At 43.5% G+C, this 27,590-nt stretch overlaps 1 protein-coding gene across 1 annotated transcript in view; it reads right to left on the bottom strand.

Moving 5' to 3' along the window:
* LOC126474415 (glutamate receptor ionotropic, NMDA 2D-like) overlaps window positions 1-27,590 on the bottom strand; it is a 580,517-nt gene that overhangs the window by 540,853 nt on the left and 12,074 nt on the right. Inside the window, exon 2 of the mRNA XM_050101884.1 lies at window positions 17,122-17,351. Coding sequence (XP_049957841.1) covers window positions 17,122-17,351 — 230 coding nt within the window. The remainder of the gene's footprint in view (window positions 1-17,121; window positions 17,352-27,590) is intronic.

The following is a 27,590-nucleotide window of genomic DNA, read 5'->3' as shown; positions in this document are numbered from 1 at the left end:
GCGCTCTCGCCTACCCTGGCGGCTTATATATTACGCAACTCCAAGGGCTGTACAAACAAGTAAATAGACAGGTATCAGAATTACGAATAAGTCAAATTGGAACAATCATATAGACAATGTTGCCGTGAAAGCGAACAAAAGAGGGCGATTTATTGGCGGAACACATGCAACAGATCTGCTGAAGAGGCTGCCTACACTACGCGTGTCTGTCCTTTTCTGGCGTATAGCTGCGCGGTACGGCATCCGTATCAAATGGTTCAAATGGCTCTGAGCACTATGGGACTTAACATTTGAGGTCATCAGTCCCCTACTACTTAGAACTACTGAAACATAACTAACCTAAGGACATCACACACATCCATGCCCGAGGCAGGATTCGAACCTGCGACCGGAGCGGTCCGCGGTTCCAGACTGAAGCGCCTAGAACCGCTCGGCCACAATGGCCGACTGCATCCTTATCACATAGGATTGACGAGGATATAGAAAAAGTTCAAATAAGGTAATTCGTTTTGTATTGGAGCAAAATACCGGAGTCCCACGGATATGATACGCGAATTGGGGTGGCAATTGTTACAACAAAAGCGTTTTGGTTGCGAGGCAGGATCTTGTCATGAAATTTCAATCACCAACTTTCTCCTCAGAATGCGAAAATATTTTTTTGGAGCCCACCTATATATTGTAGGTAGAAATGATCATCATAATAAAATAAGAGAAATCAGAGCTCGCATTGAAAGATTTAAGTAGTTTTTTCCCCTCGCAGTAGCGGAACGGTTGAGAAACAGCTTGTAATTGGTTCGATGTACCCTCTACCAGGCACTTGATTATGAACTGTAGAGTAGTGATGTAGATGTACACGTAGATGCAGAACGAGAATGTGGAAACCGTTAAAAGTTTCATAGAATAATATCTATTACCTTATGCAACGTAATCAATCTCAGAGCGAAAGATCCCACTGCAGTTCTTTTTACAACACCATCTGCTTCTTAGATTCAAATCTACGTATGTGAAGACATCTAACAGGAATAAAATTATCTCCAAATTATTCTGTTTTATCGTTGTACATACTACGAATTGTCAATATATCATCGACTCATTTCGGATCACATCTGCTGCGTCTGTTCGAGATAAGAATTCCTGGCAACTGACATTCCTGTCTTTAGGCTGAGTTGGGGCTGGAACACAAAACATTCTTCTATCTAAATGAGATAGCGTGCGAAAGAGACTACCGTTATGCTTCCGCCTCTCAAGCGGATTGTCGTCGTCACCACTATCGATTCGGGTTAAACACAAGTCAACCTCAACTGTAGATTGAGTATAATTTTGTTGTAGCTTACCAGAAACTGATATTTCATCATAAATTTGAGGCACATATTTAATGTCTCATCGGAACGGCAGCCACAGAAATGATTTCATTTTCTGGACCCAGAGCGGGTATTAAACAAGAAAACTGCGTCTATAATAGTTTAAACATACCTCTGTATCGCCACCGCGTGACGTGGCGCAGTGTTTAGCAAGTGGATCGAATTCGGGAAGACGACGGTTCAAATTCGCGTCCGGCCATTCAGATTTAGAGTCAATAAAATTCGTCTGGGTTTTAGGCCGCATTGTCGACTATAAAATTCCGACGTTTCGGCGTCTATTGCCAGACGCCTTCCTCAGGGTGTATAGCTAACTGCAGTTTGCAATACGCCCTGAGGAAGGCGTGTGGCAATAGTGGCAATAGCCGCCCAAACGTCGGAATTTTATTGTTGACAATACGGCCTCAAACCCAGAAGAATTTTACTGACTGTGACAATGGCCGTGGATTTAGGTTTCCCGCGATTTCCTTAAATCAGTCCAGGCAAATTCCTGGATGATTCTATTGAAATGGCATGGCTGATTTCCTTTCCCAACTCTGAAACGTTCCGATATTTTGCTCCGTCTTTAATGATCTCGACGTCGACGGGACGTTAGACCTTAATCTCCCTTCCTTATGTATAGTTGAGCTACGCGTTATGATGACTTTTCAGTTTATGTGTCCATGACGAAACAAACTAAACTGTAGGATACTTCTCGCCTTCGAGCACTTCTCTTGCATTTTTGAATGATCTAAAAAAGAACCTTTTTACAGCGTTGTTGTCGTAGTCAGTATGTTTTTCAGAGACGTCCTTCTTCGGAAGCTTTTCCGTGATTTTAACGTCCGGCCTAACTATAGAGTCTGCCGTACTTTCGCTGAACTACATGCACCGAGCAGTTCGATAGAGCAATGTGTCAGCGATGTGACCAAAGATTGTTGTCGGGATCTTACCGTTACAGTGAGATATATAAGGCGTCAGTTGATTTCGAAGTAATGTGATTGGTTGAGTCGTTTTCATTGTGTCACAGCATTCACCACTTACAGTGCAGTCTTAAGTAGCGGCTGCTTGCTTCAATATTTTTTTTGTCACAATTTGGTTGATGTTCTTGCTGAAACTTTTTATAACATATTTAATTTATGATTTCCAGAACTGTTTCTGCCATAGAGTTTCTTAGTGTTCAGTGGCATTTGGTCATTACATATCTTGATCTGTTCTGAGCAAACAAGGTAGGCAAAAATATACTGCACACAATTCGCCAAGTTCTGCCGTTCCCCTTTGGCCTGATATCGATTTTGAAGTATATTTTGCAACTGACTAAATTATGTTTCTCTTATAATGCTATCTGGCAATTGCTATCAAATTTTCACACAAAAGAAAAAAATTACGGTTTACTGGCTCAAATCCACGTTGTCTCAGCGATGATACAATGCTTGCTGCTAATTATCTCGTTAATTACTGCCTTTGAGACCATACGAAGGATAAAACGAAAATGCTTGTTGGAATAAATACTTCACTTCATTTCCATCATGACAACACACAGATCTGCTTCTATTGAAAACACTGCGAGCAGCATGCACTGATTGTGGCAAAGAAAGTAGTTATCAAATATAACACACATATAATTTTCACACATTCTGACTGTATGAGCTGACTCATAGATGCTAAATTCAGTAGTTAATTATTATGGTTAGTTTTCTATTATGTGTGGCTTTTGAATATTATCGCGCTCACAGTACCTAAAAGCTCAAAACAGTTGATGGAGACAACTGGTGCGCACAACTAATATCTTTGAGACCTCTAGAGCCTCTGGCGTTGTCGTTTGCCGGTAGTTAGAATATTATTCTAATGTTATATACATTAAACATTACATGCAATAAAACGTGTGAAAAGTACGTTATTCACTTTCTTTATTAATAGCATTTGCGACATAAAATTGTTATCCCCTGAGATTTTATTATCCATGAGTGAAAATGTAGATGGCGTCCATTGGGTTATACTATTTGTGTTGCATGCAACACCTCCCTGACGATACTAAACTATCAGGAAGAGTATCCGGCTGTGGTGCTATCATCCGATGTGGCATGCGATCATCAGCTTGAAGAATAGCTTCTCTGACAGTCTGGAAATTAATGGCCAGCTACGTTAATGACGCAGTAGATCACTGCCTCCAGTGAAGAACACATCGCATAGTATCAGAGCGGACATTATTAGCCCCGTTTCACGTGTTTCCTGTATGCAGGGTGATAGATGGTCTTGGATATCATGACAGGCAACGCAGACGGCAAACTGACTTGTTCGAGGCTGCCCATCTATCAGACAACGGGACCTCTGACGGCAGCATTCTGGGGTTGATACTCTGTTCGTTACACACAAATATTCAATAAAAGAGGCCCCGAGGTTTGCTATGAGAAACTGCTCCTCAAAAATCCTTAAAATATCATCATCATCTTAATCATCTCCTTCAAAGGATTAGGTGTTGTAGTCACCAGTTACGGTCTCAATCATCCATCCATCCACGTATACATTTCTTATGAGGTCAGTTTAGTACTTCCTTTCCAGCCGGCCGATAATTCATAATTTTTCTGGTGATCTAACATTCGATCAACACGATCTTTCCATTTCATTTTATTCTCTTCTATCTTGTCGTTAACGGAAAAGATTTTTAAAGCTGATCTCACTTTATCATTCCTTATTTTATCCATTTTATTACAGCTTCATGAACGTCATCTCTGCAGCGTGTATACGTGATTTTTCTTTTTTTTTTTACCATCTATGATTCGGAGCAGTTCACTATAGTAGGTACAGCTATAACTTTAAAGAATTTAGTTTGTGTTTCCTTTCTTGTTTTTCTTCACAAAACTCTAGCAACTGCTCAGCAGATATTTATTAACCTTGTTTTCAATGTCTGCGTCGTACTGAAGCTAATGTCACACACTAGATACTTTTATTGGGATACTTGTTCTAACATTTTCTCATTTTTTATTATTTTCCATCCGGTTGGATTCTTCCCTTTGAAAGCCATTATCTTGGCCTCATTTGCAAATATGCGAGGGTTGGAACTTTAATAGTGGCAACTATTTATTCACAGCTCGTACAAAATAGATACGTGTTTCAAAATTTTACTGACCTTCAGAGTAGTCACCAGCACTGTGTATAACCTGTTGCCAGCGATGTGGAAGTCTTAGGATACTCTTAGCAGTGCCAGTTTTGTTGACAGTTCGAGTGGCGTGGTCTATTGCCTGATGAATTTCTAGCAGTTCTGAATCGAATGCCGTGAAGTGTTTCCTGGAGTTTAGAAACCGAATTGAACTCACGAGGGCTTAAGTCAGAGGAGTGCAGTATGTGGTATAGCACTTAGCAGCCCCACCCGTCAGACAAATAAAAGCTTGCACTGTTCGTGCTTGAGCATTGTCCTGCAAAATGACTGTCAGTTCCTGCAGAAAGTGTCATCAGTTCTGTCTCTAAGCTGGTCGTAGGTTATGTTCCAAAAATGAACAGCATAGAGACAGAAGTGATGACACTTTCTGCAGGACCTGACCATCATTTGCAGGACAATGCTCAAGCACGTACAGTGCAAGCTGTTACTGATTTGTTTGAATGATGGGGCTGCTGAGTGTTATACCACCTACTGCACTCCCCTCACTTAAGCCCTCATGAGGTCAACTCGATTTCTAAACTGAAGGAGACACTTCACGGCATTCGCTTCAGAACTGCTACAAATTCGTCGGGCAATAGACCGCGCCGCTCGAACTGTCAATCCAACTGGCACTGCTAAGAGTATCCTACGACTTCCACATCGCTGCAACGGGTTGTATACAATGCTGGTGACTACTTTGAAGGTTAGTAAACTTTGAAACACGTATCTATTTACTACGGGCCGTTAATAAATAGTTGCCACTATCAAATTTCCAACCCTCGTACTTAAATTGTAATATACTGCATTTTGGCTCAGCCTGTATACTGCTCTTTGTAAATTATCTTCTGTTTACTGTATAATTATATAGAATAAAACATAGTATTTAATGGTATTCTAGATCCTACTGTAATTCCTGACTGTGTTTCATGTTTCCACTTCATAGCTAAGTCGTCAAATATAAATTAAATAAAGTGGGCACCCTTGCGAACACCTTGATATAATAAACTTTCATCTGACGTTTTCGAACATGGAATTAATACTAATGTTGTATTTACAAGTACACCCTTTATGGTGTTAACAAGGTGTTTAGTAAAACCCTTTATTTATAATATTTTAATTTTCCTTATCAAAAGATTTCTCATAATCAGGAAATTATAAATGCGTTTCTAAGTCGAATTCCTGGCGTTTTTCAATATTTTTTCTTATTGTAAATATATTACCATTACATGAACATCACTTTATGAAGCCGAATTGTTCTTCTGAGATTATTGCATTAGCGATAACTTGTAACCTTCTAGTAAGAATTTTCCCATAAATGTTATAGCCTGCGTTAAGTAAACTTATTCCTTTATAGTTTACTGTGTCTTTCCTATTCGGTTTTTTAAAGGCAGAAATAATTTTAACTATGTTCCATTCTTCAGGTAAGGAACTGTTCCTCCAACATATATTAAAAAAATGGAGGAAGCGCAATTCTAATATTATTCCTCTATATTTGATTAAGTCAGCATTAATGTCATTTAGGCCAGTAGCTTTTTGTTTTTTGTTACATAATCATAATTCTTATACGTACATTTTATCTGCAGAGTTACTATCACTTTTTATAGAATAACGTTCTTCACTATCTTCATCAGACCAAAAATTTCTGTAATCGTGTATCCATTGATTATCTCTTATTATATTAGTATCTACAGTATCTTTCTCCCTTTTATTGAAATGCGTCATACGCTTAAATGCTATGTTCTGTCTTCCGAGATTGTCATGTTCAACATTAGCAATGTATCTTATCCAGGATTCACTATGGTAATTTTTTTTAACTTCTTTGTTTTATTTCTTTTCATTTCTATATTTTCCAGGCTTTATTTGTTCGCGTTTGTAAACAGACGTTATAGGCATTTTTTTAAATAAAACATAAAAAAACACATATGTACTTCTTGCTACTTCTCGTACGGTAAGACGCTGAGATGCTGTGGTCGCTCTCCTCAAGCTAACAAATGATGAATGGACTAGTTCTGTAGGGAAGGAGCTCCTTTTCAGTCCACCAATAGCACTTCTCTTAGAATAACAAAGATACAGACTTCGCAGAAGCTAATATTCACACTTCTTGAATTCAGTCTCTGAACACATTTTTTATTTTATTTTATATCCTCTTTCAATCTGTATCACCATCAACAGCTATGCCTGTTTTTGTATACTAGTGCAAAATGGGGAAAATAAAATTGGCCTGGACATTTTCGTACATATGGCGATCCAACTTACATCATCTGATCCAGGTATGCATTGGTAACAAACCTTAAAGCGTACGAAATGTTTTATGGGTTACTTTTATTCTGCATCCACTCTGTACATAAAACATAAACTTCTATACAGTAGTTTAGAAAGACAGCCGTACCTGATAAATCGAAAACGGTTGTATAATAAAAGAAGTGCGATGAAAAATTGTTTTAAATTCTGCAAATTTTAAACATTGGAAGCCTGTTTTCTGAAATGTGATTATCTCACTTTTCATCAGTATCCACTACTGCTGATATCCGAGTGACTATGTTATACGCCTCTACCCGCATGTGCTCTATAAAATTGCCCTCTGTACTATGTGCCATGTATGTATCGTGCTCCTTCCTTTAGAGGTAGGTACGTTGTTTTACTTTTTGTGTTATAGTGTTTCGAAATAAGATTTTTAACAATGCAACGAATTATTAGCTTACGAACGAAAAACGTCCAACATGCATTTTGAACGAACATAATCATACCTCACCAACTTTGAAACAATTTTATGGTCATCCACTTGGGCTTCGTATAATTTTACGTAGAGGTCGACATGACATACCGTCTGCACGCGGTGCTCTTCTCGAAACTGTAAAAGTGTTGAGCAAAGAAATTTTTAATTAATGAAATCATATCAGTTTATGCAGGGTGTCTCTCCTAAGAGTCGTCTGGTGTTTCAGCAGATATATGTTATTTCGTATTTGCACGTTGTAACTGGAGTTAGCCCACATAGTGTGAATCACGTATTTCACGTTACGTTCAGTGTCGATGGAAAGAGTCGGTTTGTTTGCCGCTACAAACAAAATTATTTTTAAATTGTTACATTACGTACAAGTTCGATAGAGGGATATCGTAAGGAAAAGTTATAATGACTATTGTTCTGCGGATTAGACGAACTACTAGGCTACACGATTGTTACTCAGACAGTCCGCAGCTCGTGATCGTGCGGTAGCGTTCTCGCTTCCCACGCACGGGTTCCCGGGTTCGATTCCCGGCGGGGTCCGGGATTTTCTCTGCCTCGTGATGACTGGGTGTTGTGTGATGTCGTTAGGTTTAAGTAGTTCTAAGTTCTAGGGGACTGATGACCCTAGATGTTAAGTCCCATAGTGCTCAGAGCTATTTGTTACTCAGATTCACATTATTTGGAAGACAAATATTTATTGGATGGGATATATGCTTTTGGACTGTTGTGTGTCGTTTAATGCAGTGGTCTGTTCATATTGTCAGTGCAGTCGGAAAACCGGATAACATAAATATTGCTATTTTAGATGATGATCTTACAAGAGACCGAATTTTGTGTACAGGGTGATTCAGCAGCCCCTACTGTTGTCTTTTTATGCAACCCACAATGTTGTAGTTGACCTTGATAAAGCATGTGCGGGATTTTCGTACTCTCTCAAAAAATGGTTCAAATGGCTCTGAGCACTATGGGACTTAACTTCCTTCAGTCCCCTAGAACTTAGAACTACTTAGACCTAACTAACCTAAGGATATCACACACATCCATGACCGAGGCAGGATTCGAACCTGCGACTGTAGGGGTCGCGCGGCTCCAGACTGAAGCGCCTAGAACCGTTCGGCCACTACGGCCGGCCGTACTCTCTCACCAGATACGCGTAAACTATTAGTGCCACAGAAAAAATAAAGAACTTTTTGTAGGAAACTTCATTTGGTTAAATTTTGTACTTGGATACGTTTTTGCTGCAGGCCACGGTTTGCGAGCTGTATACAGGGTGATTCAGCGGCCCCTACAGTTGTCATTTTATGCAACCCACAATGTTGCAGTTGACTTTGATAAAACATGTGCGCGATTTTCGTACTCTCTCGCCAGATACGTGCAAACTATTAGTGCTATAGAAAAAAATGAAGAACTTTTTGTAGGAAACTTCATGTAGCTAAATTTTGTACTTGGATACGTTTTTGCTGCAGGACACGGTTTTCGAGCTGTTCAAGAAAAAAGAAGAAAAGGACCTTCAAAAGCACCTACACCCCACACTCATCCCTCACCAGTCAAGATTTCTATTATGTTGTTCGCAGCACTCCTACCTAGCCTGTTTAAAAATTCCCGAGTGTACGAACTGTTCCCGACATTCAACCTTTCTCGGTCTCTATTGAGTGGACTATTACACCACCAGCGTAGTCGGCAGCTTCGTTAAAATTACTACAATAAACGTGCCGGAGTGGGTAAGGAATGAAAAAACGATTTTTGTAAACGTTACGCTAAAACTAATTACGTTGACAGCTCTATCCAAATTTAACCCTTACAGGCACAGTAGTTTAGTAGTCAAAACGCCTGATGAATACAACGGTGTAAGTGTTTATATTATGCTGTTAAAATTCACAATGTTATTAGGTAAAATTTACTCAGCTTTAATTTTACAATTTGTAAGTACTCGACTAAGCCGGTGGCGTAATAAGGCCAGTTCGGTTGAGGAAGAGTGTGTGAGGAGCAGGAGTGGGGGGGGGGGGGGGGAATTTGAAGGTCACTTTTTCTTGAATAACTCGAAAATCATGGCCTCTAGCGAAAATGCAACCTAGTACAAAATTTAACCAAATTAAATTTCCTACAAAAAGGTCCTATTCATTTTTTCTGTAGGGCTAGTACTTTGCGAGTAGTGAGCGACAGAATATGAAAATCTCGCGCGTGTTTTTTGAAGGTAAATATTAGGGGCAGCTCAATCAACCTGTATGTTTTATTTACACAAATCGATAATTGCAGTTTTCGATACACATTTTTCGTATTTAACAATTATAGCTACACTGTGAGACAGGAGGATAGGATAAAATGCCGACCGCTGTGGCCGAGCGGTTCTAGGCGCTTCAGTCTGGAACCGCGAGACCGCTACGGCCGCAGGTTCGAATCCTACCTCGGGCATGGATGCGTGTGATGTCCTTAGGTTGATTAGGTTTAAGTAGTTCTAAGTTCTAGGGGACTGATGACCTCAGATGTTAAGTCCCATAGTGCTCAGAGCCATTTAAACCATTTTTAGGATAATATAAGTAGCAAAATAGTTATCTGAAAATGTCATCCTTTACTAAAAGCCGTCAGAAGTAAAACGGTAATGTAAATATAAAGCTAATATACTAAAACAGAGCACCTTTTATTATATTCAAAATCTTTGGTAAGGAATTCTGTCGCATATATTTGATGTGAAAACTCCCACATTATGAAGGCATAGCCGTTGGTCCACCTTGAGTACTGGCGTCTCATATGGAACTGTCTGCACAGTCAGCTGATTCTACGGAGATTTGTACTACTGACTTGTATACCTAAAGACTTGCAGAGAGTTTTTTTCGTGAACAATTTACTGGTAGTACGGTAGTACGGCGTATGGTAGTACGCAAAGGGCCACATAATTTTGTTGAAAATTTAATCCACTTAAGAAATGGATCTACAGTAACGTGCAACAATTTTTTTCATGGAAATGCTTATTTACGGTATTAGGCGATGCTGAGGGAATTAGATTAAGATATGAGACTCTAGAAGCAGTAGACGAGTCTTGCTATTTGAATGGTAAAATAACTAATGATGGCCGAAGTAGAATGGATATAAAATAAATATTGGCAACAATAAGAAAAGAGGCATTTCTTAACAACGAATAAAAATTTAGATTTTAGCAAATCTTTTCTGGAGGTTTCTGTCTGGAGTGTAGCCTTGTACGGAAGTGAAACGTACATGATAAGCAGTTCGGACAAGAAAGAAGCTTCTGGAATGTGGTCAAGGAATCATCAATTTAATATTGGTGGGAAGTGGAGGTGGGGGCACAAAAATTGTAGAGGGAGATCAAGGCTTGAATACAGTAAGTAGTTTCAAACGGATGCAGGTTGCAGCAGCTGTTGGAAGATGAAGAGGCTGACGCAGGACACAGTAGTGTCGAGAGCTGTAGCAAACCAATCTCAACAACAACAAATGTAAAGACGCTGGGTGGCGACATTTTAAATCCTTTGGTCTTCTATTTTAAATTTCTTCATGCATAATATTGCTGGAGCAATCCAAAGTGTCTAAAGTACTGAAAATTGTCTAAAAAATATTCTTCATTCCGTATTGTCAGACGAATGTTTTGAGTGATTTGACTAACACCGAAACAGATGCTTTAGTGTTGCTGACTGCAAGACAAATCTTGACACATTCAAGGTTAGGGAATAATTTGTATCTTTATTTTTGTTTCATTCTGTGCTGTTACACATCCGGTAAAACTACACTCGCCCACCCCCCCCCCCCCCTTCTTGAAAGCTAATGGAAAAAGACAATTTGTTTGTTCGAACTGATGTTGATTTCTAATTAATCTACCAAGTCGTGCTGGTATTGTAAACAACTGTTTCAATGATATAGGTGCTTTCTTTCAGTGACAAACTGAGCCTTTTATTTAAACCTGGAAAATCTTCAAATGTATCTCCTATAAGATAATGACTGCGTCTTTCTTGAGGTTGTATTATAGTGTAATCTTTGTTTTCTTATTTAAGGCATTGGTCTTAAGCAACACCCATTTCCAAAAACCGTTGTAGGATCAGTGACAGTCATAATGCCTTTTAAGTGGAAGCGTTACTCTCAGTCAACTTGTGGTTAAGTACAGTTGGCAGTGGCCTTTTTTATAACTTAGTATTTTGTCAGCAGATGACAGAGATCTTCGTGTGTGCCGTGGGCTGCGCGAGACCTGGAGGTACTGGACGGTACGGGCTCGGCCGTTTTGATAGTTTTATCGCGAATAAGGGAAGACCGCCAGTAACGCTTCGTCAACTCACTTTCGTAAACCGTATACTGGTACATTTACTTTGATTTACATAAAACAAAGTAATATTTTAGCCACTGGAAGGACTTAATTCATAAGAAACAACATCCTTTAGCATTTAAAATTAATAAAAATAAATCCGTTTCCCTACTCCACCATAGTCAGGAAATCCCAATTACGAGGGAACTAAAACGGGCAATACATTGTCCCAATAAATTTAAAAATCTTCTATATAATGGGTTAAATAGGACCATGAAACACCATTTATCACCAGGGAATCAATCGAAAACCGATGAGATCAGGTGTGCACAAGAAGTAAAGCAATTCGCTGTGCATACATGGATCCCACTCGACTAGGTAAAGAATAAGACGCTCGAGATGTAAACGATTTTATTCGTGAATATAATTTCATTATTTTTCGTTCCCGTAATTTTCGAGCAGAAATATCCATCAGTCGAAATTTCGCTACACTCATCAGAAACTTGAAACACGAAATAATATGATTACCCAAAGGCCACAACAGGCAAGAAGAGCTCTGACATTTAAAATTGGATTGGCGCAGCTTCTTCACGCTTCTACGACGCCCAATGGCGTAATGCTATTTTGTATACGTCGCTGTGGCAGGTGCAGCTCTCTATAATAGACGATTGGTTCAAATGGCTCTGAGCACTATGGGACTTAACATCTGAGGTCATCAGTCCCCTAGAACTTAGAACTACTTAAACCTAACTAACCTAAGGACATCGCACACATCCATGCCCGAGGCAGGATTCGAACCCGCGACCGTAGCAGTCGCGCGGTTCCAGACTGAAGCGCCTAGAACCGCTCAGCCACCGCGGCCGGCAATATACGATAACTATTGATGTTATGTACCAGGGCCGTACAGTAAGCAAAGAAATATTTTTTTCTGAAAGCAGGTTAGTTTTATTCAGGATTCCAATACACCAAACTATTCCCATTTCTTTTGGCTACGAAACCATTTTTTCTGCGGAACCTCCGTTCAATGCGATGGCCTTACGCCACCTTACAGGGATGTTCTGTATGCCCGCAGGATACCACTCTACTGGTTGACGTCTGAACCAACATCTTGCTGCATCAACAATGTCCCGATCATCCACGTACTCTTAGCCATGTAGTGAGACAAACAGATGGAAGTCGGAAGGTTCGAGATCCAGGATGTAGGCTTAATGAGAAATAACAGTCCGGTGAAGTTTTATGAGCTCGTCCCGGGTCTGCAGAAGTGTATGAGTCCTTGCGTTGTCACGGAGAGGGAAAAGTTCATTTTTGTCGTGACGAACACGTTGAAGTCCTTTCTTCAGTTTCCTGACGGCTGCGCAATTCCCTTCAGAATTGGTCATAGCACCATTAGAGAGGTCATAAAGTGGAATAGCTCTTTCAGAGTCGACAGAACACCGTCGCTATGACATTACCGGCCGAGGGTGCAACTCTGAACTTTTTTTACGGAGGAGAGGCGGTGTGGTGCACTCCACAGATTGCCTTTTTGTTTCAGATTCGAAGTGATGTACCATGTTTCATCGCTTGTGATAGTATTCTACAAAAGAGTGCCACGATCAGTCCCGTAACGTGCAAGCAGTTCCGCAAAGATGATCCTTCGTTACCACTTATGGACTCCTGTTAGGCAGAGAGAAACCCAGGGAGCACACACCTTTGAGTATCCCAGCTGGTAGACGAGGGCGCCAGCCTACCAACATAGACGTCCAGTTGTTCAGCGAGATGTTTGATCGTGCTCCGCTGATCATCTCGAATGAAAGTGTCCACACGTTCCAAGATTGCGCGAGTGACAGCTGCATGCTGCCGGCCGGCACGGGGGCGATCGTATAGGTTCGCGCGACCTTATTGTGATTAGTGATTATGTCAGACGCCTCGGCCAACGGCTCACGTGCTTTTGTTCACTGCTGTGTCTCCGTAGACGTTCTGCAAGCAGCTACGAATATTGCCATGCTCTGGTTTTCTACCAAAGAAATTCGAAGACAGCTCTCTGCTTGGAATGCATCTCAGTTACGGACGCCGCTTTTAAGGGTAAATATAGTGCCGCCATCTATCGGAACTTAATGAAACTATACCGGCTAAAGCAGGGCTACTTAACGACGTCCCACAAGAAATTCAAAATTTTTTCAACCGACATTGGTGCGAAAAATATGTATTGCATTACTTAATTGAACGCCCCTCGTTGCTTCGGTACCGGCACCAGCCTTTCGCATATCGCAGTTGAAAACTGGCAACGGCGCTGCTAGCCGTGGGGTTTATCATTCGCCGAACTGAGCACGGCAAACTCTAGAATATTGGCTTTCTTATTTCCAGGAGAATACGTGATGGAATTCTGTTTTCCACCACAAGACAAAGACGATCCGCGACACTGAAGGGTTGAAGCGGCCCGCCGCAAGCCCGTGGGAAGCGGCGCTACGACTTGTGCTGGAGAGGGAGGAATGGCTTATGGCGACCAACCTCGCAAGCGATGCCCCATTACGGGATGGGGCAGGGGCCACCTGCATAGCGGGCGCTCCTGGCCGGGTCGATGTGGCGTCGGCAGCGGTCCAGGAGCCCCGAGCGTGCCGCGGCTGTGGCGGCGGCGGCCGGGTGTGGGGGCGGTGGCTGGGTGTGGGGGCGGTGGCTGCCGCCGCCGCCGCCGCTGCTGCCTCCAGGCCGCGACACACGCGCGCCGGCCGTGTCGTCGCATCTTAAGCGACGCATTCGCCTGCCGGGCCGCCATCCTTCTTCTCCTCATCACCGTCCCAACCGTATTACGCGGCATGCCTTGCATTGCAGATGAGTTCCATGCTGTAAGCTCTGTTCGCGTGATTTTGCTCCCCGTATTCCACTTGCGAGTGCGTAATGCCATGTTGTGTCAGTAAATAAGTAAGAAGTTCAGATGATTATAACGTATCATCTTATTCTTGCACCCCTGTGTCTCCAAAGCCGGCATCATATGGCTGGTGCAAGATAACCGACACACAGCCACGTGGTTATTCAATTAATCCAATTCATTGTCCGCACACTGAAGAAGGTCGTTCCACGTCTGTTACTACAGTTTCTAATTGATTGTACTTAAATACTGCTCATCAATGTAGAAAGGAGGGATGCGGGTAAGGTGCCCACTCTAAGCTATTCTTGTTTTTTAAGCTGAGCAGCAATGAATGAAAATTGATGGGAGTTAGTGATAATAATCTACAGGTACTGAAGTATAATATGGAATAGTTTAATCACCTTAGTATAAAAATGTTAGGGTACTTTTATTAAAGGTGCTGACGTAAGCCATTGCGTCGGTGTCACTGACAGGGGAAGTGTACTGACATTCAAATATCCACAATTCGCATGTTTGGACACTGGTGAAGCTACAACGTACTCGACCTCGTTCTCATCACCAGAGATTCTTTATTAATCTGTGGGCGCCATTCTCGGCGGTATGTTGATAGCACCGTACGTTCTTCCATTCCACCTCAACAGGTGGAGATATCACAGCTTCGTGGAACAGAATTGCTGGAGGATTCACCTCCGAATGTTAGGCGAAGGATGTATTTAAAGCACGATGGGGCGCCAGCCCATTTCAGTATCTTCGTGAGGAATCATCTCAGAGCCAGATCGGCGGAAGGGGCCTTGTGGCCTGTCCATCCAGGTCATCTGACCTCCTGTGTCTCAGTTTGTCTCTCTAGGGGAATTTCACGCAGCTGACGTATGAAACCGTTGTGAAAATAAAGAAGAATATCTTGTAACTAGAACTACCGTCGCTGCTGGTACTGTTGTGGACATGCCAATCAATGTTCACGACAATCAATGGTCCGATGATGTTCTGCGTGCATACAGGCCAATGATTGCGCGTTGGAGCTGCTTTTGTGAATTACATTGCTGTAATTAGCAAGGTAAACTTCTTTTTGTTTAAATCGTTCCTAGCATCATAAACTGCCGCCAAACATATTTGTTTTGATGTTGTCTATCTCTTGTATTAATTTGAACGAATAGTTTCGGAACACCCTGTAGAGTAGATAAGTAATTTCATTAAAGTATTTGGTAAGTAATTACGCTACTGGCCATCAAAATTGCTACACCAAGAAGAAACGCAGATTGGACAATGTATTATTCTAGAACTGACATGTGATTACATTTTCACGCAATTTGGGTGCATAGATCCTGAGAAATCAGAACCCAAAACAACCACCTCTGGCCGTAATAACGGCCTTGATACTCCTGGGCATTGAGTCAAACAGAGCTTGGATGGCGTGTACAGGTACAGCTGCCCATGCAGCTTCAACACGATACCACAGTTCATCAAGACTAGTGACTGGCGTATTGTGACGAGCCAGTTGCTCGGCCACCATTGACCAGACGTTTTCAATTGGTGAGAGATCTGGAGAATGTGCTGGCCAGGGCAACAGTCGAACATTATCTGTATCCAGAAAGGCCCGTACAGGACCTGCAACTTGCGGTCGTGCATTATCCTGCTGAAATGTAGGGTTTCGCTGGGATCAAATGAAGGGTACAGCCACGCGTAGTAACACATCTGAAATGTAATGTCCACTGTTCAAAGTGCCGTCAATGCGAACAAGAGCTGACCGAGATATGTAACCAATGGCAACCCATACCATCACGGTTGATACGCCAGTATGGCGATGACGAATACACGCTTGCAATGTGCGTTCGCCGCGATGTCGCCAAACACGGATGCGACCATCATGATGCTGTAAAGACAACCCAGATTCATCCGAAAAAATGACGTTTTGCCATTCGTGCACCCAGGTTCGTCGTTGAGTACACCATCGCAGGTGCTCCTGTCTGTGTGAGCAGCGTCAAGGGTAACCGCAGCCATGGTCTCCGAGCTGATAGTCCATGCTGTCGCAAACGTCGTCGAACTGTTCGTGCAGATGGTTGTTGTCTTACAAACGTCCCCATCTGTTGACTCAGGGATCGAGACGTGGCTGCACGATCCTTTACAGCCATGCGGATAAGATGGCTGTCATCTCGACTGCTAGTGATACGAGGCCGTTGGGATCCAGCACGGCGTTCCGTATTACCCTCCTGAACCCACCGATTCCATATTCTGCTAACAGCCATTGGATCTCGACCAACGCGAGTAGCAATGTCGCTATAGGATAAACCGCGATAGCGATAGGCTACAATCCGACCTTTATCAAAGTCGGAAACTTGATGGTACGCATTTCTCCTCCTAACACGAGGCATCACAACAACGTTTCAGCAGGCAACGCCGGTCAACTGCTGTTTGTGTATGAGAAATCGTTTGGAAATTTTCCTTATGTCAGCACGTTGTAGGTGTAGCCACAAGCGCCAACTTTGTGTGAATGCTCTGAAAAGCTGATCATTTCCATATCGCAGGATCTTCTTCCTGTCGGTTAAATTTCGCGTCTGTAGCACATCATCTTCGTGGTGTAGCAATTTTAATGGCCAGTAGTGTATTGTTATAATTACTTACCAAATACTTAATCTCAATTTTTTTTTTCAGAACGTAAGGAAAACTTTTTAAAACACGCACCGCCCACCATGAAAGCTGTAGCTACCACTAGTGGACGGAAGGGACCAGGTTGACTACCACTCCTATAGACGAACAGCGTGGCACACCTGGAGCTCTCGGGAGCCCCTCGCTCCTGTAAACGCCTGCGGTAATGGGGAGGGCGAGCGTACTCACCCCGCCATGTCGACGTCGTTGGCGACGCGGCAGAGCACGCCGCGGTTCATGCTGCACTTGCCGGTGACGGGGTCGGGCGGCGCCAGGTTGATGTAGGGCGGCTCTTCCAGGAAGGTGATCTTCAGGTGGAACTTCTCGGGCACGCCCTGCGGCGGCGTGTGGCTGTTGCCCGGCCACACGATGTCCTTGATGTCGAGGCCCTCCTTCTGCCACGACTTCCACACGCCGATCTGGAAAGGCACATGACGCCACACCGTTAGCAACCACCAAACACAGATTAATAGCCGACAGGGTAAGTTGTCATCCGCAAGGTAAAGCAATCATTCAATGAACCTACCTCTCCTACGGAGAGAGAAAAGAGAAAGAGAGAGAGAGAGAGAGAGAGAGAGAGAGAGAGAGAGAGAGGAGTGCTAACCAGCACCTAAGCAGGAATTCAAGTATGGCAATTGTATGTATGTAATGCGTCCATTTCGTCGAAACATGGTTCAAATGGCTCTGAGCACTATGGGACTTAACTGGAGTGGTCATAAGTCCGCTAGAACTTAGAACTACTTAAACCTAACTAACCTAAGGACATCACACACATCCATGCTCGAGGCAGGATTCGAACCTGCGACCGTAGCGGTCAGGCGGTTCCAGACTGTAGCGCCTAGCACCGCTGGGCCACTGTGGCCGGCTCGTTGGTTACATTTTGGTTATAGTAACATTAGTGCTAGACTGGTTTTCAAAATGAACTATCTGACAGATATGACAATCACATATCATGTGGCTCTTCATACGTAATAGTTTCGATGTACATTACGTTTACATTGTGGCTGATGTTTGGTTTTACACACCTCATACATTATAGTGCAATGATTATTCTACTGTTTAACATCTAGACTGCAGAGCTTTGTACTTTCTTGCTTTGTAATGACAACTTCGTTTTCCACTTTCTGTTTACATGAGAAACTATCAAAGAAGTTCCGCAAAGATAATCTAGTCTCCTGTAGTCAGCAGTTAACTCATGGTATGTATGCTTTGTACGATATCGTGAAAAGGTTTAGTGAAGGTCTTTGACGAATTCTTCAGTGTTTGTACCATGAAAATACCTCGTCTTTATTCATCTCATTAGTGCATATACCGTTCTGTTAACTAATGTCACTGCCGGGTGGACCCTAAATGCCGGCCGGAGTGGCCGTGCGGTTCTAGGCGCTACAGTCTGGAACCGAGCGACCGCTACGGTCGCAGGTTCGAATCCTGCCTCGGGCATGGATGTGTGTGATGTCCTTAGGTTAGTTTGGTTTAATTAGTTCTAAGTTCTAGGCGACTGATAACCTCAGAAGTTAAGTCGCATAGTGCTCAGAGCCATTTGAACCATTTTTGGACCCTAAATGTCCTGCGCTGGAGCTCCGTAGTTTTACAGCCACATAAACTTACAAATCCGCCATGAAATTCCGCTTAACAGGGCAGAACGAATACCTCTGAGAAAAATGAACTAGACTAGTCCTGTTGGTCTTTTTGCATTAAGAACACAAAGTATCCCATCCCACACGTTCACACTGTCGATTGCTTCTAACCAGATTCTTGTGTATCTGTTGTTGTGGCGCTAGTTCGCTATAGCATATGCAGTAACTGGGTGTTAATAAGTATACGGTTTCATAATCGCCAATCAGGGCTCGAATATCCAACACGATAAATACTATTTTGCAAACTGCGCTTGCCGTAGATAGTCAAACACTACTATCGAAGTCCTGAGCTCGTGCTGTAGTGGCTAGCGTTGCTGCCTCTGGATCACGAGGTCCCGAGTCCGATTTTCTGCCGGGTTGGGGATTTTCTCTGCCCGTGGACTTGGTGCTAGTGTTGTCCTGATCATTTCATCATCGTCATTCGTGACAGTGGCTATATTGGACTGTGTAAAAAAATTGGACTTTGTACAAACTGGATTTTGTATGGGTGCTCATGACCATGCAATTGAGCGCCCCATAAACCAAACATCAACATCAAACTACTATCGACTTTACTTTCTGCAGATGATATGGCTGTAGCTGTTGTTCTATCTGTTGCCTGTCACACACCTGCAAATCAGCAAATTACGTATTTAGCTCTTACTGTGTTTTCTCAGTATTTTAATTCTTGAATTTCTGGCATGTTTTTGTGTTGAACAGGCGTAATCTCGCGTTCTGTAATTTTAAACTCAGGCAGTGTGTAGCGCAGTTCTTGTTCATTTGTTTGTTTTAAAGAGCCAGCAACCGTTCGCTTCAGCCAGGTCTGGTTTAAACTGCCAATTTCTACACACATGCAAAGCAGCATGTTACGTACTTAGTTCTTTCTGTGTTTTCTTAGTAGTCGTGGAATGATGTAATGTGTGCATGTTATGTGCGGAGGCAGCAGGAGCTGGCCGCAGTTTGGGAACAACTGAAGAACACTTTTGGTTACACTCTGCGGTCTTCAGGCATCAGCCTCGGGGCGTAGCGATGGAGGAGCATCTGGCGCGTCGAATGGGATACCTCTGATTACGCTTGTGTCGCCCACTGGATCTATTGCTGAGGCACTTCCGAGTGGACACGGAACGGGAGATCCAACCTCACTATAATGTGCGTGGTGATGGTAACATGTTCGCGTCGCTCGAGGCGGAGAGCTATTTTGGAGGATGGCCATCTGGATTTGCCAATTCACCCTGTGATTGGACAGGTGGTCACTCCTTCAACACGGTCCCAACAGGCATGCCGGGGGAGTAGTGTGCTAGTTATCAGAAGCTCCAGTGTTAGGTGCTCTACGCAGCCTCTTAGGAAAGCCGTTCAGGGTCGGAAAGAAAGCCAACATACACTCGGTATGTCTGCTGAGGGGCCTCAACCGAGATCTGGACGAGGCCTTGCCTGGGCTGTCGAGAGAGAAGGATGCAGTCGTCTGCAAGTTGCGATTCACTTCGGCACCAGTGACGGCTGTTGCTCAGGTTCAGAGGCCATTCTCAGTTCATACGGGCGGCTGGCGGAAGCGGTGAAGCCTGCTGGTCTCGCTTGCGGGGTGCAAGCAAACCTCGCAATTTGCAGCACTATTCCCAGAGTTAACCTAGGTCCTTTGATTTGGAGCCCAGTGGATGGTCTCATTGCAAGGCTTCGTCGAGTTTGTGAGTCTTGGCTGCAGAGTTCTAGGCTTGCCTTATCAGGTGGAGAGCTGTAGGGCTCGTCTCGGTGATCATGGGTCCGTCACTTAAAGGAAGTGGGTACTCGAGTAGCAGAGTACGTGTGTGTTAAACATGTTTTTTTCTATGATTCGCGGTAGTTTGAGGTACTCTGATGAACACTCGCCAGTCAAGACGCAGGTAGTGAAATCGGACCAGGTCCAAATGGTTCAAATTGCTCTAAGCACTATGGAACTTAACATTTGAGGTAATTAGTCCCCTAGACTTAGAAATACTTAAACTTAACTAACCTAAGGACATCACACACATCCATGCCCGAGGCAGGATTCGAACCTGCGACGTAGCAGCAGCGCGATTCCCGACTGAAGCGCCTAGAACCGCTCGGCCACAGCGGCCGGCTTCGGACCAGGTTCAGACTGTCAATTTCATCAGTAAACTGTCGAAGTATTCGTAACAAAGTTCACGAATTTACTGCTCTCTAGGAAGTTTGTCAAGCTCAAATTATTCTCGGGACCGAGAGCTGGCTGTTCCCGAAGTAGAAAGCTCTGAGATATTTATCATGGAATGAATACTGAAAAGAGAGGAGGTAGGAGAGAGAGTGTTCATTGCAATCTTCAAAAATATTGTCTCTGAAGGCTGTGAGTGTGACTACGGTATTATCTTGACGCTTATAACAGGTCTAGGTGAAATACCTTGAGGGTACAATATTGGCTGAGGGCGACATTAACCTACAGAGCATAGATGGTTCAAATGGTTCTGAGCACTATGGGACGCAACTTCCGTGGTCATCAGTCCCCTAGAACTTAGAACTACTTAAACCTAACTAACCTAACGACGTCACACACATCCATGCCCGACGCAGGATTCGAACCTGCGACCGTAGCAGTCCCGCGGTTCCGGACTGCGCGCCTAGAACCACTAGACCACCGCGGCCGGCTACAGAGCATAGACTGGCAGTTCGATGAGTTCATTGCAGCCGGTACAGACAGGCAGTCATGCGAAGTACGTTTGAACGCGTTTTCCGAACACTGTCATTTGCAGTTTATTCGATAGCGAACGCGCAGTATAAGTGTATGGAGACAAGGACTAGTGATCGTGTTGTTATCATAGCGACGATGATTACCGAAGTTAATAAATCAATTAAGAAGGCTAATTGAGTACTTTTACCAGAAAGGGCAGAAAGAAATTGCTAGCATTCCACTTAGAGAATGCATGGAGATAATTTAGCTGCAGTATGATGGAAGTATAGGAATTATGGTCAAAGTTTAAAGGATTGCAAATCGCGCTCTCGAGAAGTATATGCAGAGTAAATGGATTAAGGACGGAAAAGAGCCACTGTGGTTTAATAACAAAATCTGGTAAATATGAGGAAGCAAAGACTGTTGCACTCTGGGTTCACAAGAGAATGCGCAAATGACGACGGGCAAAAGTTAGGAAAAATTCGTGCTTCTGTAAAAAGATCTATGCTCGAAGCATCCAACAACTACAATCGTCATAGTTCGGCAAAGCCTCTAGCAGAGATCCCAACAAAATTCAGATCCTACCTGAAATCGCTAATCGTGTCTAAGGCATCTGTCACCAGTCCCTCGTTGACTACTCGGTTGTGGCAGTAGAAGATAGCAAAAGGAAAGCCGAAGTTTTAAGTGTCTTGTTTGAGAAATCGTTCATGCAAGAGGATGGTACAAATATATCGTCGTTTGACAATCGCACATGCTTCCGTATGTAGGACAAAGTAACAGGCATCCCTGGCGTAGAAAGTCAACCGAAAGGGTTCAAAACTATTCGGTTTTACGAAGACTACTCTAGATTGGCTCCTTACTTCGCTTGCATTTATCGCAAACCTGTCGCCCAGCTTTCTCTCTCATAGCTTTCCGAAAAGTGTTTGACACGGTGCCGTACTGCAGATTGTTAACGAAGGTACAGACTAGGATCACAGATACGTGGGTGGCTCGAAGACTCCTTAAGTAATAGGACTCAGTACATTGTCCTCGATGGCCAGTGTTCATCAGAGACCAAGTTATCGTCAGAAGTGCCCCAAGGAAAGCTGATAGGAACGCCATTATTCTCTACAAACATAAGTGATCTGATGGACAGGATGAGCAGCAATCTGCGACTGTTTACCGATGAAGCTGTGGTGTATGGGAAGATGCCTTGTATGACTGTAGGAGGATACAAGATGACACAGACAGAATTTCTTGTTGGTGTGATGAATGTGGAATAATGTAAGTTAATCCAGATGGTAACGAAAAACAATCTCGTAATGTTCGCATACAGGATTGCAAGTATGCTGATTGACACTGTCAGGTCGATTTAATATCTAGGCGTATCGTTCCAAAGCGATGTGAAATGGAACGAGCGTGTAAGGCTTGAAGTCGGGAATACGAAAGGTCGATTTCGGTTTATTGGGAGTTTTAGGAATTTGGATACTGCTCAAGTGTTTGGAATCTCCACCAGATCGGATTAAAGGAAGACATCGAACCAACTCAGAAGTGTGCTGCTAGATTTGTTGCCGGTGGGTTCGAACAACAAGTAAGTATTATGGAGGTGCTTTTGGAACTCAAATGGGAATACCCGGACGGAAGGCGATGTTCTTTTGAGGAACGCTGTTGTGGAAAAATAAATAACCGGCATTAGAAGATGACTGTAGAACTATCATACAAGCGCCAACGTACGTTTTGCGTAAGGACGACGTACATAGAGAGCTTAGGGCTCGTACAGAGGCGTAGCTGGCCTCTGTGGACGAGTGGTTCTAGGCGCTTCGGTCCGGAACCACGCGCCTGCTACGGTCGCAGGTTCGAATCCTGCCTCGGGCATGGATGAGTGTGCTGTCCTTAGGTTAGTTAGGTTTAAGTAGCTGTAAGTCTAGGGGACTGATGACCTCAGACGTTAAGTCCCATAGCGTTTAGAGCCATTTGAACCATTTGAACAGAGGCGTATAGACAGCCATTCCTCCCTCGCTTTATTTGCGAGTGGAACACGAAGGGAAATGACTAGCTGCCACGCACCTTACAATGGCTTATAGAATATAGTATAGACACCCGGCAACCATTTTTGATAACTGGTACCATAAAAGAAATGTGGAATAACTGCCATAGTATTTGGAAGTCCTGCCTTACATAGAGTAAACGATTATCGTGTAATATTACAGCAATAATCACAGGGTATCTTGTTATTCCATTGACACTCCCCTCTCCCCCTCTAGTACAATCGGATTTCTTTTTTGTGCCCTCTATACCTGCTTCCCCCAGTCAAAAAGAAAGACTGCACATGATGAAAGTTCAAAAAGTATTAAGACTCCTTCACACAGTGTAAGTAAAATTACTTTCTACCACAATTTCAAAAGAGCAACTTCAAATATTTATCGAAAATTGCGAAAAAAGTATAACATAATATAAAAATATCGCTACTAGACACTGCCATTTTTATACCGATATATCGATATGTCGGTGAAAAATATCCACGGTATTTATCGATATTTTTTGGAAAAAATATCGATACATTGGTATTTTATCAACAGCCCTAGTGTGGCGGCAGCAAGGCAGGAGGTTGCGAATCCTCAGCACTGGCTATTCTGCTTTATATATCTAGAGGGTAGTGTACAAGGAAGCCAGGAAGTGTTTCCGGAAGAAAGATTCCCATTATGTCGCTTTACAGGCTACGCATAAGTGTGATTTGTGCCGTTAAACTGTGCTGGCCTTTGAGTTTGCGGTGATATTTGTGTATTGCCAAGGATTTGGTTTTATGAGGAACTGTGCGGCCTGTAATTGGAGGAAAAGTGCGTTCTTTAAGTGTAATACATTTCGACGAACCGCATTAAGGCCATGTGATGCCTCTATGCTGTAAAGCAGTGAAGTATCTGAGGAATCGTATTTTAGTGATAGATTGTTAGTGACTCAAACTGCCTTTCTTGTGCCTTGCTAACTGACATACGGTTGGTTATTGTGTTATGTTGTTCGTGTTGTCTGTCCATGTTTCCTTGAGGTGACGGCTCTACTAGGAGCATTATTGTGCTTTCTTGTTGACTAGTGTATGAGTTGTTGTAGGTTATATAGTGTCCTCTTCTAAAGTTAATCTCTGTGGGGCGATTATTTATATAATATAATACATATATTTGAGTGGATATTTATTTATGCCGTCTTAAAGTTTTTGTTATTGCCCGAATGAGAGCTTATTTCCCAGAATTTTTATGTTGTCAGGTGTTAAGTCATTTGGAAAATTGAGCCGAACTCCTCGTTTGTTTTTTCTGTTGACTGTATGCTTTGAATTTAGTGAAATTAATCTACAGTTGGTTAATAGTCCACTGTTGCATAACATCCAACTCAACTTCCACAGCCGGCCGAAGTGGCCGTGCGGTTCTAGGCGCTGCAGTCTGGGACCGCGAGACCGCTACGGTCGCAGGTTCGAATCCTGCCTCGGGCATGGATGTGTGTGATGTCCTTAGGTTAGTTAGGTTTAACTAGTTCTAAGCTCTAGGGTACCAATGACCTCAGAAGTTGAGTCCCATAGTGCTCAGAGCCATTTGAACCATTTTTTTTTTCACTGAAATCCTGCACCACAAGTGTTACGGCTCAATAACACTTATTCAAATAAAACGTATTAAGTGTCGTGGAAGTTATTTTTCTTGATCATAGTTACTATGGCCAAGTCTTCAGTTACAAAACCAATTATGAGAGCTAACACAATCCTAACAAACATCGACGCCCCGCATGCACTATGCTATAATTTGCACTAGGGGTTTCCTCTTGAAAAAAATTATTCTTTCCTGTCTCGTACAACAGCCAGTGCAATTATTTAATGTTTTTTCTATACACTGTATTGTTGGCGACACCGCAGAAGGTGCTACCTACTCGCATATATATCTTTAACAACACTGCCACACAACCTCGCTGCTTCATCGTTGGGGTACATAATAAATTCCATGTGCCCTCGGCAGTAGATCCCTGGCAAACTGTCGACTCTACTGTTGTGGTAGCGAGTTGCGTCCCCTTTATAAGCACTGCCGTTCCTTTCGCTTCGTCAAAGTATTCGATGAATTTAGTAGCAGCTGCCACGTATCTTCCCGAAGATTTTACTTTTCTGTGCTTGCAGTTGCTTGTCAAAGACTCGAATTTGTCAGTAAATAATTGCGAGAGTACGTTAACCATTAATCAAATCCACCTCAGCTGTGTCATTACATATTTACTGTGTTAAGACTGGCTGCGTTCGTAAAACATCTTTACATTGCCGAATTACTGCTGCCGCCACTTCGCACTTGATTATCACGACATATGAAACACACGGAAAACATTTCTGAAGGTTTTTCAGGAAAGCATGAAGATCTTTATAGTGCATGTTCAGTTATTTCTCCACAACCGATATATAAGTATTTTAAGCATGAGTGCGTCGTCCGCCGGTTCTCTCAGTTACTTTATCACGCTCTTGTTTCGCGTCGTCGGCTCCGAAAGTTCCACCCTCCCCCCAAGTCGGCATTTCTTCAGCTTCGGCAAAAGTGAAAGTTACTTCGTGTGAGAACCCAAGTGCATGATCGATGCGTCCCACGGGAGGGTCTGACCCAGTTCCTATGTGCCACGTGAAGAATGAGAATGCGTCTCGTTCAATAAGCAAATTACAGCGACACATTACTCGTCGTTTGGTCTGAATAACCGAATACAGTTCTTGTATCGTCTATGCAGTGGAAATCGTGACCTTGGAGATTAACATTCGACAAGAACCAAATATATTGAAGTTTTTTTTATTTTTTAATGATGATAGCTGTGTGTGTGTGTGTGTGTGTGTGTGTGTGTGTGTGTGTGTGTGTGTGTGTGTGTTTATATGTCTATGTGTGTCTGTAGTGGGCGAAGTATCCTATTAATTGTATCTTTCATTGTTGTCTGAGTTCTGCGTGTGTGTTGGGCAACAATAATATTAACCGAAAACTTCCTCTCAGCTTCAGGCTGTGATGGCTTCGGTTACACAGCTTGAGGCTGCAGTAAATGGGCACCATTACTGTGGGCCGGCCGTGGGAATCCAATGGACGTCCAGGACGTCCCAGCCTCCGATCGGTCCTCAGCCCAGTTACTGCTCGCACTGAGGTTGACCCCTCACTTGCGGTTGAGTGGGAGGTCGCCTCGGGGCGTAGCAGGCGGCGAAAGACTTCCCAGGCGGCCGCACGTAAGGCCTCTCCGGTTCGCCTGACAAACAGGTTCCAGACGCTGTCTGTGGCTGACACTGTCGCTGAGCCAGATGCTGTATCCTGTCCAGTTTCAGAGGAAGCCTATCAGCCTGCAAGATCCGAAAAGTCACAGACGTTCAAATGTCTCTGAGCACTATGGGACTTAACATCTGAGGTCATCAGTACCCTAGAACTTAGAGCTACTTAAACCTAACTAACCTAAGGACATCACACACATCCATGCCCGAGGCAGGATTCGAGACTGCGACTGTAGCGGTCGCGCGGTTCCAGACTGAAGGGCCTGGAACCGCTCGGCCACTCCGGCCGGCGAACAGTCACAGAGGATGGGATTATTGATAGTTGGGAGCTCCAACGTTAGACGCATTATGGGGTCCCTTAGGGACATGGCTGCCAAGAAGGGAAAGAAAATCAATGAGCACTCCGTGTGCATACTGGGTGGAGTCATTACAGATGTGGAACGAGTCCTCCCGGATGCCATGAAGAGCACAGGGTGTAGCCAACTGTAGGTGGTTGCTGACGTCGGTACCAATGATGTGTGTCACTTTGGATCATAAGAGATTCACTCTGGTTTCGAGCGGCTAACAGAAGTGGTAAAGACTGCCAGTCTTGCTTGCAAGACGAAAGCAGAGCTGACCATTTGCAGCATAGTCGACAGGACCGATTGCGGACCTCTGGTACAGAGCCGAGTGGAGTGTCTGAATCAGAGGCTCAGTCGGTTCTGCGATCGTGTATGCTGCAGATTCCTCGAATCGCGCCGAAGGGTGGTTGGGTTTCGGGTTCCGCTGAATAGGTCAGGTGTCCACTATACGCAGGAGGCGGCTACACAGGTAGCAGGGGCGTGGACTTGGCGGTTTCTTAGGTTAGAGGGTCTCAGGAAAACACAAGAAGGGCTTCAGTCACAAAGGGTGCAGGACAAACACAGGAAGAACGTAGATACAGGAACCATCGGGATAACAGTTGTAAATTGTCGTAGCTGTTTTGGGAAAGTACCAGAGCTCCAAGCGCTAGTAGAAAGCACTGATGCTCAAATCGTTATAGGACCTGAACGCTAGCTAAAGCCGGACATAAGCTCAGCAGAAATTTTTGCGAATAACCTAACGGTGTTCCTAAAGGATAGGCTAAACACGGTTGACTGTGGCGTGTTTGTTGCTGTTAGAAGTAGTTAGCCTGTCG

This window comes from Schistocerca serialis, chromosome 4 (genome assembly GCF_023864345.2).
Source record: "Schistocerca serialis cubense isolate TAMUIC-IGC-003099 chromosome 4, iqSchSeri2.2, whole genome shotgun sequence".
In the NCBI taxonomy this organism is placed as follows: Eukaryota; Metazoa; Arthropoda; class Insecta; order Orthoptera; family Acrididae; genus Schistocerca; species Schistocerca serialis.
The sequence above is the reverse complement of the archived record's forward strand: the minus strand, read 5'-3'. Positions and strand labels throughout refer to the sequence as shown.